This window comes from Pagrus pagrus, assembly GCF_965226575.1.
Source record: "Pagrus pagrus genome assembly, chromosome: 7".
NCBI lineage: Eukaryota > Metazoa > Chordata > Actinopteri > Spariformes > Sparidae > Pagrus > Pagrus pagrus.
The window spans coordinates 17,544,748-17,560,390 of record NC_140191.1 but is presented as its reverse complement, the minus strand read 5'-3'; the positions used below and the strand labels follow the sequence as shown (position 1 = coordinate 17,560,390).

Below are 15,643 nucleotides of genomic sequence, written 5' to 3'. Positions count from 1 at the left end.
TGGGTTTATTGTTTCTATTAAAATGCAGCATTACTCTATAAAGCTGCATTTCCCCCCCACCTCCCCTCGACACCCGGAAACACATCCTCAAAGCAAGGAACATGAGAGAAGGATCTTTCATCCCCGCATATCTTTCCTGGCGTTTACTGCTGGCCTTATTAACAGAGTTGTGAGTGACAGAGGCGGAGTGTGCCGGGGGAATCTCAAGGGGCTTTGATGGAGGCAAGCGATGGAGCTGCAGCAAGCTGAGGGCAAGATCATGCTTACGTTTATCCGCTCAAAGTGCTTTGTAAAGTTCTTTGTCTGCGTATTCCTTTCCCTAACACTCCTTTTACGTCTCTGCATCTTCTGGTCTATTGTTTTTTTTATGCTAACGGCCACTGGCTGGACCAGTGCCGCATTCTCTCCTAATCATACCATGGCATTGCAGATTTCCTCAGAGTCAACTGGGTGTGAATAGGTCTTTGTCATGCTGGGTGGGTCGGCTCATTGACTGTGAAACCCTGGACATATGGTGGCAGTGTGTTGGGATGTATCGTGGCAGAGAATGCAGTGGGTTGGGCTCTTGACCCTCGCCTGGCCTTTAACACCTTACCGGCTGCACCGTGTGGCTGTGCGGCTTGATGAACTTAAACACTTTATTGTGCGGTCTGTTTCACGGGGTGTGTTTTCTTTAGGGGTTTTACTCTGGATGAAGAATGTACGGTTCACAGTCGGGGCAGATGTGTGCTATGTGACTGTTTTACCAAACACGGAGCACGCGCCTTTTCTCAGGCCGCAGTGACACACACACACACACACACACACACACACACACACAAATGGACACACACTTGTCTGTAACACATTGTTTGCACGGTGGGAGTAAATAGTGCGTGTATCTTTGATGGCCAGACTTCTACAGAGGAATCTTCTTTTGTCCTGGTGCGATAAGACTGTTAATTAAGTGTCTAACAGGAACGTCTAGAGCTTCCACTGTGGTGACATTGCCACCCGAATAGAACCACATTACACAGGGAAATGAGTTCAGCTTCAGTCCTCGTGTCTGGTCAGAGGACAAAGACAACAGAAGCAAACTTCAAACTGGGGCTGGGTGATTTCAGATATCTTTATGTTGTAATATTCAGTAAACAGTACTTGAAGTTTACTTGAGTATTTAAATTTTCTGTTACTTTGCACTTCCACCTGCAATACATTTGGAGGCAAATATTGTACTTTTCACTCCACTACTTTTTCTTGATAACTTTAGTGACTTTGCAGACTGCATCAGAGCCAAAGCAGCACATTTCTAAATTAATTTATTTTATCTATCGCTGATAACGCCAACGCCAAGTCAACGGCAAGTATACAGGTGATACATACATGTAAATATATGTTGAATTTACCCTTTTACTTGTACTTTTAATACTTAAGTACATTTCATATCAGATACTTTAAGACTTTTACTCAAGTTTCATTAGTATGAGTTTGGGGCTCTGATAAACAAGTGGAGCGTTACATGCTCTTAAGCCCATCTAGTGAGATGATCGATCATTAGACAGAATGTGGAGATAACTCCCTCAGCTTGCCTGCTGGCTACCGCTGATCCCATATCACCCTCGCAGGATATGGTATGAATCACAGGAAGTTGAGCTCGATCTATATAGATTGTGCCGCTTGATTACAAATGAAAAAAAATCCCATTTGGCTTAGCCACTCGAACGCCTCGGAGTCTGGCTGCGTGCTGTGTGAATGTGTGGGTGTGTGCGACGCGATGCGCGATCTGCGTGTGTGAAATAATGGCTTTTTAACTTTCTCCTTTAACCGATTTCTGATATTTGCTGATCCCCTCTCTTACAATCTGTCCTTACCTTCGTTCATTTACTTTGCACAGTCCATCCTGCACTTAAATCTCCCTTCTTGAGGGAGTCGTCTTTTAAATCTTAATTAAAACAGACTCCAACCCCCCCAACCCCCCCAGGGGCTGGCTGAAAGCAGCTTAGAACAATCAAGAGGACGGATTAGAAGTGAGAAGAAAAGAAGAGAAGAGGAGACGCGAGAGGGGGGGAGAGAAAAAACAACAACGAGAAAGGAACGCCGGAGAAAAATATTGAGAGGAGAGAGAGAGATGACCCCTTTCCCTTCATCCCCATGATCCTCTCTCCTTCCCCCTTTGCTCCGTCTCTCCCTCTCTCTCAGGGCTCTGGAGTCTTGGCCTGACCTATTGACATTCAGCTTCTCGGCAGATTAAGCAGCGAATGGAGCCTCTGCAAAGGGTAAACACACTGGAGGAACAATGACCAACAGGCGGCAACCTTATTGGATTCTAATTAACTGCCAGGAGAGATGGCTGGGGGCATGTTAAGTGCTGTGGGACACAAGTTAGAGCCCCAGACCTTAAACACCACGCCCCGCATCACCTCCTTCTCCTGTAGATTGTCTCTGTCTCCCTCTGTCTTCCTCGGTATTCTCCCTCTCCTCGCTATTCTTCTCTCTTTCAATCTATTTGCTCGCTGTTTCACATATGGCCCATGAGAGCGGCAAGCAGAGGCTTTTAAAGCACTCCTCGGAGAGCTATTTGCCATCCCTCTTTCCTGGGCCACCTCTCCCCTTTTCTGCTCCCCCCTTTTTTAACAAGGTGGAACGAGGCTTGTCCCCCAGAGGTAGCCGTTTGAGCGATAAGGTTAAAATAGGCTGAAAAATTGGGAGAGATTATTTGATATTGAAGAGATTGAATTATCTGGAGTGAAGGAGAGGGATGAAGGAGAGCGAAGATCATTTTTCTGCATTGCCCTCGGGAGGAACACGACCAGAGGGAGAGAGGTAAACGGGATCTTAAACCTCGCTGGTCGCACATCTGAAAATAAAACTCGCTCTTTCCTCTCTCTCTCTTTTTTTTGTGCTCCTATGCCAATTAACCCGTAACGCTAATTTGAGTGTGAATCCAAGCAGGTCTCCCTGTATGTGTGAACTTTCTCACTGGTGCAGTGGGCCCTCCGTCTTTTGAGCGGTCCCCTGATTAGGCCGACTCACAATGGCGTTGCGGTCGCTGGGGTCCCCTGTATGGAACCACAAGCACTAATTAGACTGGTCTCATTAATGAGTTAGCGTGAGAGAGACAGAGGGAGAGGAAGAGGACCCTGGCCATCATGCGTCGAGAAAGACACAGGAAAAAAAAAAAATGCAATGCCCTGCTAGAGACAGGCCATCGTCACCTCAGCAGGCATATAAAGCAATTCATTAATTGGTGTGAAAACAGCCACACGCGGGCAAACACACACATGCTCTCACACCTCAGCGCGGATACACATCGTAATGTTATGGGTATTCCGTGAACCCGTTGCTTGTTAACACATTACCTGGGATCAAAGAGGCAAAGGGTGGAAGGAGACAGGACTAGAGGGGTCATTATTTGTCGAGGAAAATTGCAGCCCAGTGTTATGTTTGTCCTTCGGCGAATCTGGCAGAATGGAGGTCTCATCCGGTTTACAAAAACGGGCCGATCCCTTCCCTCGTTACCATCATGTGAGGCTCTTTGAAATCCTCAGAGTACTTTTTTTTTTTTTTAATCAAAGCTGGGAGGAAATGAATCGGAGCTTCAGTTGTGATCTGAGCCCGGAGGTATAGAAGGGATCCACATGACCGCTGCCCATTTCCACACCATTACAGCAACAGTCATGGCTGTAATAGGTTGAATTGGGCCATTGATTTCTCTCATGCACCCTCTCTTTCACCCAAAAAAACTAGTCGGTGCCAGTTCTGAGATACACCCAGTTCTTTTTTAACAAAACATCACATGCTCAAAGACAGCTCGCACAAAAAAACTTCAACCTCAGCCCAATGAAAGAGTACACACACACACACACACACACACAAACGGACACACAACCAATACAATATGTCCCAGCTTGAGTTCCTGGGGAGTTAAACAAAGGACTGAGTTTAAATTGGCTTTTAAAGAACTCCCAAGCACAATCAGGGAGTTGACTTGAGCTACTATAGTGTGTCAGAGGACTGTTTAGAGAAAGAAGGGTAGTTAGGCTGAGGTCTATAGTGCAGTGAATGGCTAATCTAAAGTGTGACGGCTCAAGAGCTTCCCCCGACCAGCTTCAATAGGCCTCCAATCAGGCCTGACTGCCCTTCAATCTTTGGTCAGCTGTTTTAACTGGCTTGTGATTGAGTGGCTTCATTAAGGGCCTATTTATCTTCCCCTGTATCACAGTCCTGAAAGACTGGTGACGTGCTCAACACACCCACGCACCGCCTCCACATGAACCTGAGCAGATGCACAACTGCATTAGCACACGCAGAACATTCAGCAACACAGCACGACTAGAACGAACATGGTCCTTTTCGGTTAGTTGAAAAGATGTAAAATCCTCTTTTTGTTCTGAACTGTGCTGATTTTCGCAAACTTCCTCCTCTTCTCACCCCCATCGCTCTCCTCTCGTCAGCTTTCCCAGCAGCTTCATCATCGCTTCTCTCGAGAAATCTGTCCCAGGCCCTGTAGGCTGTCATACCATCCAGGATTTGGCATGAGACTGTGCTGAAGTGTAATAGCGGCTGAACAAAAAAAAAAGAAAAAAACGTGGGCCAGGTCAAACCGTGACCCCACACAGACACAGACCCTCCCAAACAAGCCACAACAAACAGCTTTCTGTAGCCACTCTCTGCCTTTGATCTGAAGAAGCCGAGATGAGATCTGTCTCCTCTTCCCTCTCTTCTCTTTTGCCCTTTCCTCCTCTTTCTTTTACGACTTCTCCTCATATCTCTCTTTCCGCTCCCGCTGAGCAGGTGTATTAAATGAGGTGACTATTCCAGCAGCATTGGGCCGCACCTCAAAGTGCAGTCTGTGAAGAGGGCTTTTCTCCCCTTCCCTCTTATCTTTTATCCCTTCTATCGCCCCGTCTCCTTTACTCTCCCTTTTCCTCTCCCTTTATCCCTCTCCATCCCCTTTACTTCTTTTAACGTGTTCCCTCGCACTCTTGAATGTGAAATAGAGAGGGCCATCCAATGCCTCTCATCTATTTGAATTCATCCACACCTCCCTGTCTATCTGCCTCTGAGCATCTCTCTCTCGGCCTATTGTCTATTTAGCTATACGTCTAATTATGCTGTCTCACTTATGTAATTAGCGCAAAAATAAATGGCTGCCGTAGCTTTGTCTCTTCCCTTCACCCCTCCCGTCGCAGGCTCCGAGAAAACAAATTATGGAGAACAATAGGTACAAATGGCTTCTGCACCAAACCACATGATGGATGCAGCCCGGGCTCCCTGCATCTCATCCCTTCCTTTTTTCCCTTCCTCGCTTACTCTCTTTACTCTCCCTCCCTTCTCCATTATCTCCAGCTCTATATGTCTCTGTTTGGAAACAGGGGAGGACTTGAGCACGCTCTCGCCCAACTACCCTATCATTGTATGGCTGTATCATCTGTCTTCCCTTCTTGGCACTGACACTATATTCACACTGACATCATATTAGGCAAGGTCTCTTTTTCTATCTTTCTCTCTGCTCTACTCTCTCTTTTTTTTTTCCCCTTCTCCTGCTGTTGTCTCCACTGGCACTCTCTCCTCTCCTCTTCATCCCCCAGAGCATTCTATACACCACGAATGCAAAGCAAACGCCTGGGACTTTCTAAAGCAAACAGCCCGGCATCCTGTGCCGTAGCCCCATCTGTGGATAGTCTGAGCAGGGAACAATCAGTCCCTCTCCTCCTCTGCTTCGTTCTCTCTCCAGCCCCCTGGGATCTGCACAGCGCTAGGATGCCTCAGTCAGACGGGTGCAATGTGCTGGAACAATGGTTGGGCTGCTTCCTCCAAGGAGGGGTGTTAGGTTCACCTCAGCCAGCTTGGGAAGCACTTAGCCATGTGTTCATGCCCTCCTTGCTGCAGCTTTGCAGGAATGTGGCAGAAGCAGAAAAGCCTCCCACTATACACCTTCCTTACCTCAACCTCATACATACCCCCTATCCACAACTCTACTACGCTTACACACCGACACCTACACGCATGCACGCACACAACCACCTTCTGCGTGTCCAAGTGTACACCTGAGATCTAATGCTTAGCCCGAGGTGTTGAAATATCAACTTTCTATTAATCCCCCTCAGACTTGCAGTCAGTTACACCTTTGTTGTTTTTTCACCTCTGCTACGCTGGAAGAAAAACAGCAGGTTTGGTTTACACCAATACAAGCATATCCATTACCTGAAATGCTAGGCTCCTGGCAGTAAATCCCTTTGACCCCTCTGCCTTCCCTTTCTTTCTTTTCTCTCTCCCTCTCCCTCCCCCCTCTGTTCTCACGCTGGGCCCACTGCATCGGCTTTCTCTGGCCGAACAGACGGCAGGAGAGAGACACACCTTACCCTCCTACCGGTTCAACCGCCCACCGCCCGCCTCAGCCACCCACACGCTACATTGTTCCTCACGTCTCCACACAGCTCAATAACATTAACATGTTTTGCCGTGGAGGGAGCCGCAGTTAAAAGCCCGATCGATAAGCTTTGACTGACACCCCTCAGTTGATAGCAAATTGGCCGCCTTCTATCGCAGACCCCCCAGGGCGAGTTTCTCAGCCCTGTCCGAAATGGGAAAAATAAATGGAAATAAAAGACTCCGCTACACTTTCTCCAACCCTTCACCCGGCCTCCTACAACAACACAGAGCTGGGCTTTCATTGTGCAGAGGAAAGAGAGACCACAGCAAGCCCACTATTTTGGTTAATGGTTGAGTCACTAGCACAGTATTAGCCCTGGTGTTCCAGGCAGTTTGAACTGACAGGAAGAGGAGATGAAAAGAAGAATGAGAGAGGGAGGGGGGCTGGACTTCAAGGAACGAGGAGTTGGAGCACTTGCTCCCAAAAGGGTATACACTGTTTCCATTGCTAATAAAGTGAGCAGCAGGCAGGCAATCTCTCGTTTCCTTGAATGTGTTTTTAGCCTGAGTTGGTTAAGGAGATGACATGTCCTGAGAGCTGGAGCATCATTAATTAGACAGTTGGACTTTGACTAATCGCTCCAGAAAGGGCACACAGCCCTGAAGATGCCAAACACTCATCTTAGCTTATCATCCTCTGCCCCAGTGTGTGCCCTTGACCTCTGTGCATGTGTGTGCATGTGTGTTTGTTAAGGGTGCTGCGTCTGTGGGCTCCTCGTGAGTCACTTCCGGATGATGCACACATGCCATAAGCCCTGGTGCACCCAGAGAAATATGTCAGATCTTCTGTTTAGTGAGTCCCACTGACAATTACATTTCGTATAAGGAGAAGTTAAAATAAATCAGCCTCTTGTGTTAAATAAACGATGTCTGATGGTATTTCCTAACTGAACTTTTCTCTTCCCTGAGCCCCTTCTCAGCTGCCAGAATCCGTCTCCAACAGAGCTATCTTTAATATAAGGTTAAGGAACACGGCTGCTGGAGATAACACAGGAACAGATATTGCTGCAACGCAGAAGATAAATTTCAATTTGCTGTTGGTTTCTGTGTCTCGGCTGGAGATATGAAATTCTTGTCTTGCAGGGCAGGAATTGATTGGAAAATAAAAATGAATGTGTGGTCTGGTATGTCTGCGATTCTTTTCTGTTGTATGTTGGGCTTGGGGTCTTTTGAAATGGTGATACATCTCTCTAGTCTGAGGTGACACTTACATTTTAGGGGGAGATAAATGCAATCCAAGTCTTTCTTAAAATAGCTGCTACTGTATAAACGTGACTGTTTCCCTTGGGGGCCTGTTTTAATGACATGCACACAATCCCGCTTTCTCCCTTTCTCTATTCTTAACATTAACTATGTTTATACAGAATTACAAAAGAGTAAACATGTTTGCGCTGTCCCCACCAGTCAGCGTGCTGATGATACAGCCTGAAGTGCTCTGACTGGGGAAGAAGACTCCAGGCAGTGGCAGGAAGCTGACACGGCCCCTCCATTGTCCCATTCCTTGTCATTTCCTCCCCGGATCCCCCGACTGCCCCAGAGGAAGACAAGGTGAGGATGTGCAGAGACAGACACAAGGAGAAAAGCCAAGACAAAAAGAGGATGGGCGGGAAGGGGTAAAAATAATACTGGAAGAGGCCAAGTGCCATGCACGGTTTGCTACCTGGCCACTTACGCTTCCTGTGTTGAGCCATACCAGCGTACACATCCAGTTAAGTTGCTAACAGCTGATAACAAAGCCTCAGGACACACTGCCAAGTTCTTTATCTGTGTTTACCCGCATGGCAAAGCTGATTAGAGAAAGGCAACATTATGAAGCGCCATTGTTTTCTTTCACCTTCCAGTTTCTCCTTCCGTACACGTAGCAAGTGCGGGGAGGGGGGGAAACGGGAGGATATCTGTTTATAAAGAGGGGCAGAAAGACAATGGGATGTTTGCATGACACGTCTTCAGGATGAGGAAAGGAGCAGGACATAGTTTAAGATGTTGATCATTCATTACTGTCTGTTTGTGTGTGCGTGTGCGTGACCTCAAATCTGGAGGCAAACATTCAACAACAACTTTCAAACAATAACTTTAGTTGTTTGGTGGAGAAATAAAATACACATTGGATGTAAAGAAGTAAGATATAGCTAAATGTGTGGATCTTTACATTTGATTTGTGGCCACTAGAGAATCTACAAATATCAGATACAGTGTTCAATATAACCCCCTGCCAGCAAAACCATTACACAGGGCTCAGGCAAACAGGAAATCAAAGTGGGCCAAAATTCATCTATATCTTTGCCATGACTATGTCTCCTAAATAATGCAAGACACTTCTGTTCGAGACTCAGCTGTGTTCGGATTCTGCTGCGTCGGCACTATTGTGCACCTCGTATCTAACTCTCCTCATCGGCTGGCTGGGGTTCTTGCCGCCAAACTTTCTGCCACTTACCTACTTTACCCTCAATCTCTTTGCATCAGAGGCGCACAAGAAACGGAATTGATAGAAGGGAGAGAAGAGAAATGGAAAACTAGGAGGAGGGATTTGGGAGCACGAGTATGTTTGTGTGAGCTTGTGTGTGTGTGTGTGTGTGCGCGCTAGTGTGACAGAGAAGGGAGACAAGTGTAACAAGATGGAGAAAAGGTTAACGACGCTCAGCGGTCTTCCTCAGTGTTTCCCTGCTACTTGTCAGCTTAATCATCAAGAGACTGGTGACACATGTGAGTCTTGTCCCTGTAACCAGACTCCCCCCCCTCTGTCCTCCCTCCCCCTCCTCATCTTAAACTCTGTTTCCCCATCCGGAGTCCCTCCACAAGAATTCAAAGAGCAGCAGAACGGCAGTTCATAAAATATGCACAGCTCCCCAAAACCAACCTCTTGGGCCACATTGCCACTGCGTCCACAAACACATCTGCACTGCATGAGGAACAGACAAATCTCTGGTAATGGGAAAGGGAAGGATGCCGGGGCGGGGAGGAGGGGGCTCGGTCAGGGCTTATCACTTTCTCGGCTTAGTGTGTCCGTGCGTGCCCTGCAGAAGCGTGCGTGTGCGCGAACAGGCTTTCAACCTTTGGTGAAAGTCTGCCGGCCGCCTCCGGCCCATTAAGCGGTTACGCTCTTGCGTCCTCCTGTCCCATAGTCACACATTCTGCGACCAGGCAAAGGAGTTGTGAGAAGAAGAAGTAAGGTGGAAAATTTCCACAGCGTTACACTATAGTGGGACATGACAGGCAACGCGACTTAAGAGGAAGGGAGAGAAACTTGTAATCTCAGCTCACAGCCTTTGAACTTGGCCCGATGAGACGTAAGCGACCCAAAGCAAAAGGTTCCAAAGAAGAGCTCACTGAAGATTACTCAGAATACTGATGCAGTGTGGAATCCAATTCCTCCGGGAGCCCAGGGGACTTTCCGAGAGAGTAAATTATCAGTGTTGTACAAGACTACATACATACAAATGTATGCTATATGCCATACTCACATTTCAAAGTGGAGCCATGTGCTGTGGCCACATTTTTATCCTGTGGAAGACTGGCACAATAAATGAGGTCTAGGGTCTCTTAGGTTCTAATTAGGGCAGCTGTTACCATTTTCATTATTTGTGTGTGTGTGTGAGAGAGAGAGAGAGCGGGAGAGAGAGAGAGGAGTTGTGTGTGCATGTGTGTGTGTGTTAGGGTTAGGGTCAGGAAAAATATGCCACTGTCTGGCTACCGCCCCTTCTCATCCAGCTGTTGCTAGTCTATCAGGGAGCAGAGGTCTGCTGGTGTCATATCCCTCCCCCGAGCTCTGAATAATGACAAAACCATGCGGAACCGGGGCCGAAGGTAAAGACGTACACTCGCAACAAATGGCCACTAAGCACGCTTTGCCATTTGTGATCTGGAAAGCTGGGGAAACTGCGAGTGATTCAGTCTGGAGGCTACAAAGGCAGCATGGAGATATAAAAAAAAATGAAGCCTAAAAGGATTATTCCATCTTTTGTCCCTCCCAGAGAAGATCTGTGTCAGCGCGATACTGTTGTGTATTCTCTTACATTTAAATGTAATTATTTCCCCTCAAATTGTTAATGCCGTGCAGTAGTTTATCAACTCTGAAAAATGCTGATAAGTCAACAGTTGCTCAGTGTTAATTGCTGAAAGCTTCTTTTACAGCACTAAATTAATGAAGTACATTTCACCAGCTGCTCGGAGAGTCGGTCTGTTCATAAAGATTAGATTTATACTGAAAAAACAGAGATCCTCTGTCCTCTGTCACATCTCACACTAATTCGATTACACAGCCATCAGACAGATAGAAGACAGATATGGTGAAAACTACCTTTATAAGCCTGACGTGCGTCAGATTAAACACTAATTGCTTTTCAAATGTGTGTCTTTTTTTTTTTCTCCATGAAACACACTCACAATCTGGTTTACATTGATCCTGGGTAGTCTGAGTATTTGATTTGTTTTGTTTTTTGTCATAAAGATTCATAAACAAACTCCTGTAGTCAACTCACTTCTGCAAACAAGAAGCAGCAGGGGGGTGAGTGTGTGTGTGTGTGTGTGTGTGTGTGTGTGTGTGTGTGTGGGGTGGGGGGGCAGACAGGTGCGTGATTTCTCCGCCTGTCTCCCGAAAAACAAACGCTCCCCCTCTCCTGCCTCTCTCTCACTCATTCTCTCTATCCCTTTCTCCCCCCCCTCCCTCCCTCACTCTCCCTCTCTCCATCTCTCTCGCTCCATCACAAACGCACATACCCGAGAGACTGTGCTCGACCGTGCACCCTTTTATCTGTTTACGCACCGTTCACAGAGACCACGATCGATTACGACTCAAAAGAGAAAAACTTCAGACCAGTAGGAGACATAATTTCCACGTCGTTCCATCAGGCCAGAGCTCTCGCTTTAGTGTTTTAATGGAAATCAATCTGGGGACCACTGACTAACTTCAGGGGGGAGAAGGGATGCGGAGCTCTGCACGGCTCCGTCTCATATCTCGGCGCTTTTAGTTGAAGCATCTCAGCCAGGAGAATTTACTGTGAGTGGACGCAGTCCGGAGCAACAAATCCCCCCGGGTGAAAACAATAAAATAAAAATCTGATAAGTTAAACTTTGCCATCATCCACACACTCGTGCCTAACCACTAAAACAGACAGCGTCTCTCTCACACATCCGAGATGTGAACCAGAACAGAAAACAGACCCCTCTGATTTACGCAGTGCCACAATCCTCCGGTGCTCCGGGTCGGCTTGCAGACAGTGGAAACCTCCTGATGTAATCACTCTTTCAAAACTAATTAAACATTTACCAGCAATTAACAGCAGTGAACTGTAGCACTGCAGCATCTCGGTTGCCCCCCTGTTAACAGCGCACTGGATGGCTTGACGCAGCGCGCCAGCACGGAGCGCGGTCCATCCTCTCTCCACCGATACAGACCTGCGTGCTGGATGAGGACAAAACAAGAGAGAGAGAAAAAAAGCACGTCTTACCTGAGACCATAAGGCAAAAGATGAGGTATAACGCCATCATTTTAGACGCTCTGGCCGCTGATTGTGTTGCGTGGAAGGATTCACTCGCTCCGTCTATGCGACTAGAGCTGGTTATGGTCCACCGCGGCACCGGAATATCACCGGACGGACAAGCCGAGCGCACTGGGATTCGTCTAGAATAGCATCCAGTTGAAAGAAACGACTCTGAAAGGTCCGAACAGTTTGTAAACTCTCAGTTAACAATGCGTCTCCATAGTTGGTAACTTTCCCCACTGCGTCAGCTTCTTTTCCAGGGTCCGCTCCCCGTCACGCCGGCACAGCTTTCCCCTCTCGCTGCGCTCTCTAACAGTCCATTAGTGGATCTGGCGTTTCAGTCGCTGCGATCGTCCACGGTCCACTTTTTAACCTGCGTGAGCATGCTGAGCTCGAGAGCGATCTCTCCTCCTCGACAGTGCGCAGTGATAAACCCCGGTGAAGTTGCCTCTCGCCCCCTCCGCTGGAGTCTCTCACTCTGTTCTAACACACTCACTCCTTCTCTCCCTCTCTCTCACACACACACTCTTCTCCCGTCGGTCTCCTCTGTTTACTTCTCACTCCCTCTTGCCAATAGGAAATGCGCACCGACAGTCATCTGGTGCTAGTAGGGGGGGTACACCGAATCTGGCAGGAGCTGAGTCGGAGGAGCCCCTCTGCCTCAGATGCTTGCCAGGGGGGGCCCAGCGGCCCCCGCCCCCAGGGGCCCCGCTATTGGCTCATCGTGCGTCACGGGGAGGGTATTTAAGACATTTATTCTGAGTTAAATGACTGCCTTAACATTTTTGGGTGGAGCAGCCCACACGGAGACTTGAATTCTATTAATTCGTGCTATTCATTTATAGGAAAATGTACTTTCTGTTGTGATCTAGAAAAAAAAATGCGTTTAAATATAAATCTGCATTGCGACCCCACTCATGGCAAACTAGCTCAATATAAACATTAATTTTCATCAAGTCTGAACCTTAACCCAAAGCTCTTCATTTTCTCTTTATAAGCACAGCTCTGTGATTTAATCATGCTGAGACTCGACAATATGAGCTGAAGTAATGTTGTCAATGATAATGAGTCACTAACCTATATATAGTGTTAACAGACTTCTCAGTATGCATTATTACACAGAAACTCTCCCGCCCTCTGAATGAGGTTCGAGAAACCAAACCTTCGATCATGGGTCAGTTTTTGATCGAAAAGGAAATCTAACTATTGAGAGTTGGTATCCGGTTCAATCGCTTCCCTCCATCAGCCAACAGATTTGGAAACTAATTAAGGCAAATGAATGTGTAAGTAGTCACATTAGAGCCGAATCAGCTCCAGATGTTTTGCCAAATGGTGAAACGATGACTTGATTGTAAAAACCTCGACACTTGTGAAAGAATAAATCAACAATTACAACTTGTTGTCTTTTGTTTACCCAAACAACTTATGTTGTTCAGCCTAAATCAGACTCACTAATTCAGTTTAGTTTACAAATGACTATGAAGAAGCCTACCTTCATAGTTTATCCAGAGAAAGTTCACAAGCTTGTTGGGATTTTTTTTCCTAATTATTTTCTTTGAAGTTGACTCAAAACATACTTTTATCAGGTGCAGTTTGATCTAAAATGAGCCCATTGTTCATTGTCATACAGTGGGCGCTAAAATGAACAGAAGAGAACAGAGTCATTATCATATTTCAACAAAAGCGAAAGGCTTTTATAAAGAGATGAAAACAGTGCAGTCTATCACTTGCCTGTGGCTGTTTATAGGCTCGCTCTTTGATGTTGTTCATTAGTTATTCAAGGATCTATTGATTAACCAAAATAATAGGCCTTGCAGTCATCCGGTTAATCAGTCTTTCACTTGTATGTGTATTGTAGCAAGCGACGATTTAATTTAATGTTAACACATCCCCCCCTTCACACACAAACAGTGAGAGACACGCACACATGCGCCCTGTTAACTCAACCAGGTGGTTTGCGCTCCACAAGACTGTGAAAAATTCATCAAAGTGTGTAAATCTGGACACTGAGGACTTCAGCGCGTGTGTGCGGATTCCAGAAAACATCATCCAGCAAAATGAGAGTCTTTCCTTTTTGACATTTCGCACTGCATTTAATTAAAGGCTGAAGCACACAATGATTAGGGCTCACTCCTCATGAGGGTCCCCCCCCCCCACCCAAACAGTAGTTTTCAAACCCCGGGGCCGGCCTTCCTGTTTATTGCCTCCCTGTAATGCAAACATAAGGGTCCCCTGCCAGTAAACACATGTTGATGGAAGAAACAGCTTGCACAGCTGGGAAGCCAACCCAGGTTAGTGTGAGTGAGCACATGGGCAAATGAGCGCGTCTGAATGTGTGTGTGTTTGTGCGCAGGAATAGACGTTTGTTGTTTCTACATATGTCAGGGTGCGATGGAGCTGGAATGTGAGAGATAAAGAGTAGTGAGAATTGATTCTGCTTTTTGTTTTTCTCTGAGCGTGTGTGTGTGTGTGTGTGTGTGTGTTTGTCGGCCACAGTGTGCACATGTGAAACCATCAGTGACTGAAGGCGGGGGCTCTGGTGAGCAGTAAAACAGTGGGGTGCCTCCACCCAGTTGTGCTGTGATAATAAAATCAGCAACCATTGTGCAAAGACTGTCACCAGGCATGATGCTGTGATTGAAATGCATGATCTCCTATGGCTCACACAGATGGACAAATAGATGAGGGCCAAACAGATGATACATGCACTAGCATCGGTTTGAGCCAATAGTCTTAATTATGCTGGCCTCCGTGGCATCGAATGGAGGGCGCCCATACTCCCCAAGCTTTTGAGTGTGTGAATAATTTATAAATAAAAAGGGGGTTTTCAGCTGTGGGTTTATTAATAATAAATATGGTTTGATATTTACTAAACTGTTCAGAGGGAGAAAGGGGTGACAGTTAAGACGTCGTTTGCATGGTAATTGTAAGGAGGTAATAAATAAGGCATGAAGTGGAGATATATGGAAATGTGATTCGCAGGGAAATGAGAATAATTTAACAAAATATTATCCCAGTCCCTATTTGACCCGGGGTCAATTAAAAAAAGAGATGTCAGTCGCGGCGAACGGCATGCTGGGCCCTTAAAATTACATTCGCTTGCTTTTTCTTTTGTCTGGCTGGAAAGCGGATCCAACGTTCAAGTGGAGAGAAATGTATTCATACTGACACAAACCATGTGTTTAGTTTGAATGAATATTAAACTGAATAAAATCAACCTCATTACCCGCCACGGGAAAAAGAAGACATTTCTCTCTCAAAAGTAAACTCGGTAAAACATGAGCTCCAAGTTGAGGAATGTGAGTTTTGTTTTGTCTCAAAACCTTCCAGTGCGGTGGGAAAACTCCACGTAGTTTTCAGTGAAAACACATATTGGCCACACATTATAAAACATTTTATATAAGCTTATGAAATGATCATGTTTTATCATTCAAACACACACTAATCATTCCCCCCTAATTGAATCTGTATTATAATTAATAAGCTTCATCTTGGGATTTGAAATACAGCCCACTGGATTGATGAATATTAACATCCTGCTCTCTGTAATGTAGTGAATGTCCATGTTGCAGTGTTTGGGCTCCTCTAGGGGTCTAAGGTTTATGCTGCTATCCATATGAGAAACATTACACCAGCTTTTACTGTAATTGTGATATTGAATGTTGAGCTGATCTGTGTCAACCATAACTCTGAATGCCGCTACAAGCTCATAACTCATAAGGACATATACCTTTGCTAGGCAGTGGTAT

At 46.2% G+C, this 15,643-nt stretch overlaps 1 protein-coding gene across 2 annotated transcripts in view; it reads right to left on the bottom strand.

Moving 5' to 3' along the window:
* Positions 1-12,504, bottom strand: part of kirrel3l (kirre like nephrin family adhesion molecule 3, like) — a 34,393-nt gene extending 21,889 nt beyond the window's left edge. For both annotated transcript variants that reach the window (XM_084357943.1, XM_084357944.1), the window contains exon 1: positions 11,862-12,504. In XM_084357943.1, the coding sequence (XP_084214069.1) occupies positions 11,862-11,901 (40 nt within the window). In that variant the 5' untranslated portion in view covers positions 11,902-12,504. The remainder of the gene's footprint in view (positions 1-11,861) is intronic.
* Between the last annotated feature and the right edge of the window lie 3,139 nt (positions 12,505-15,643).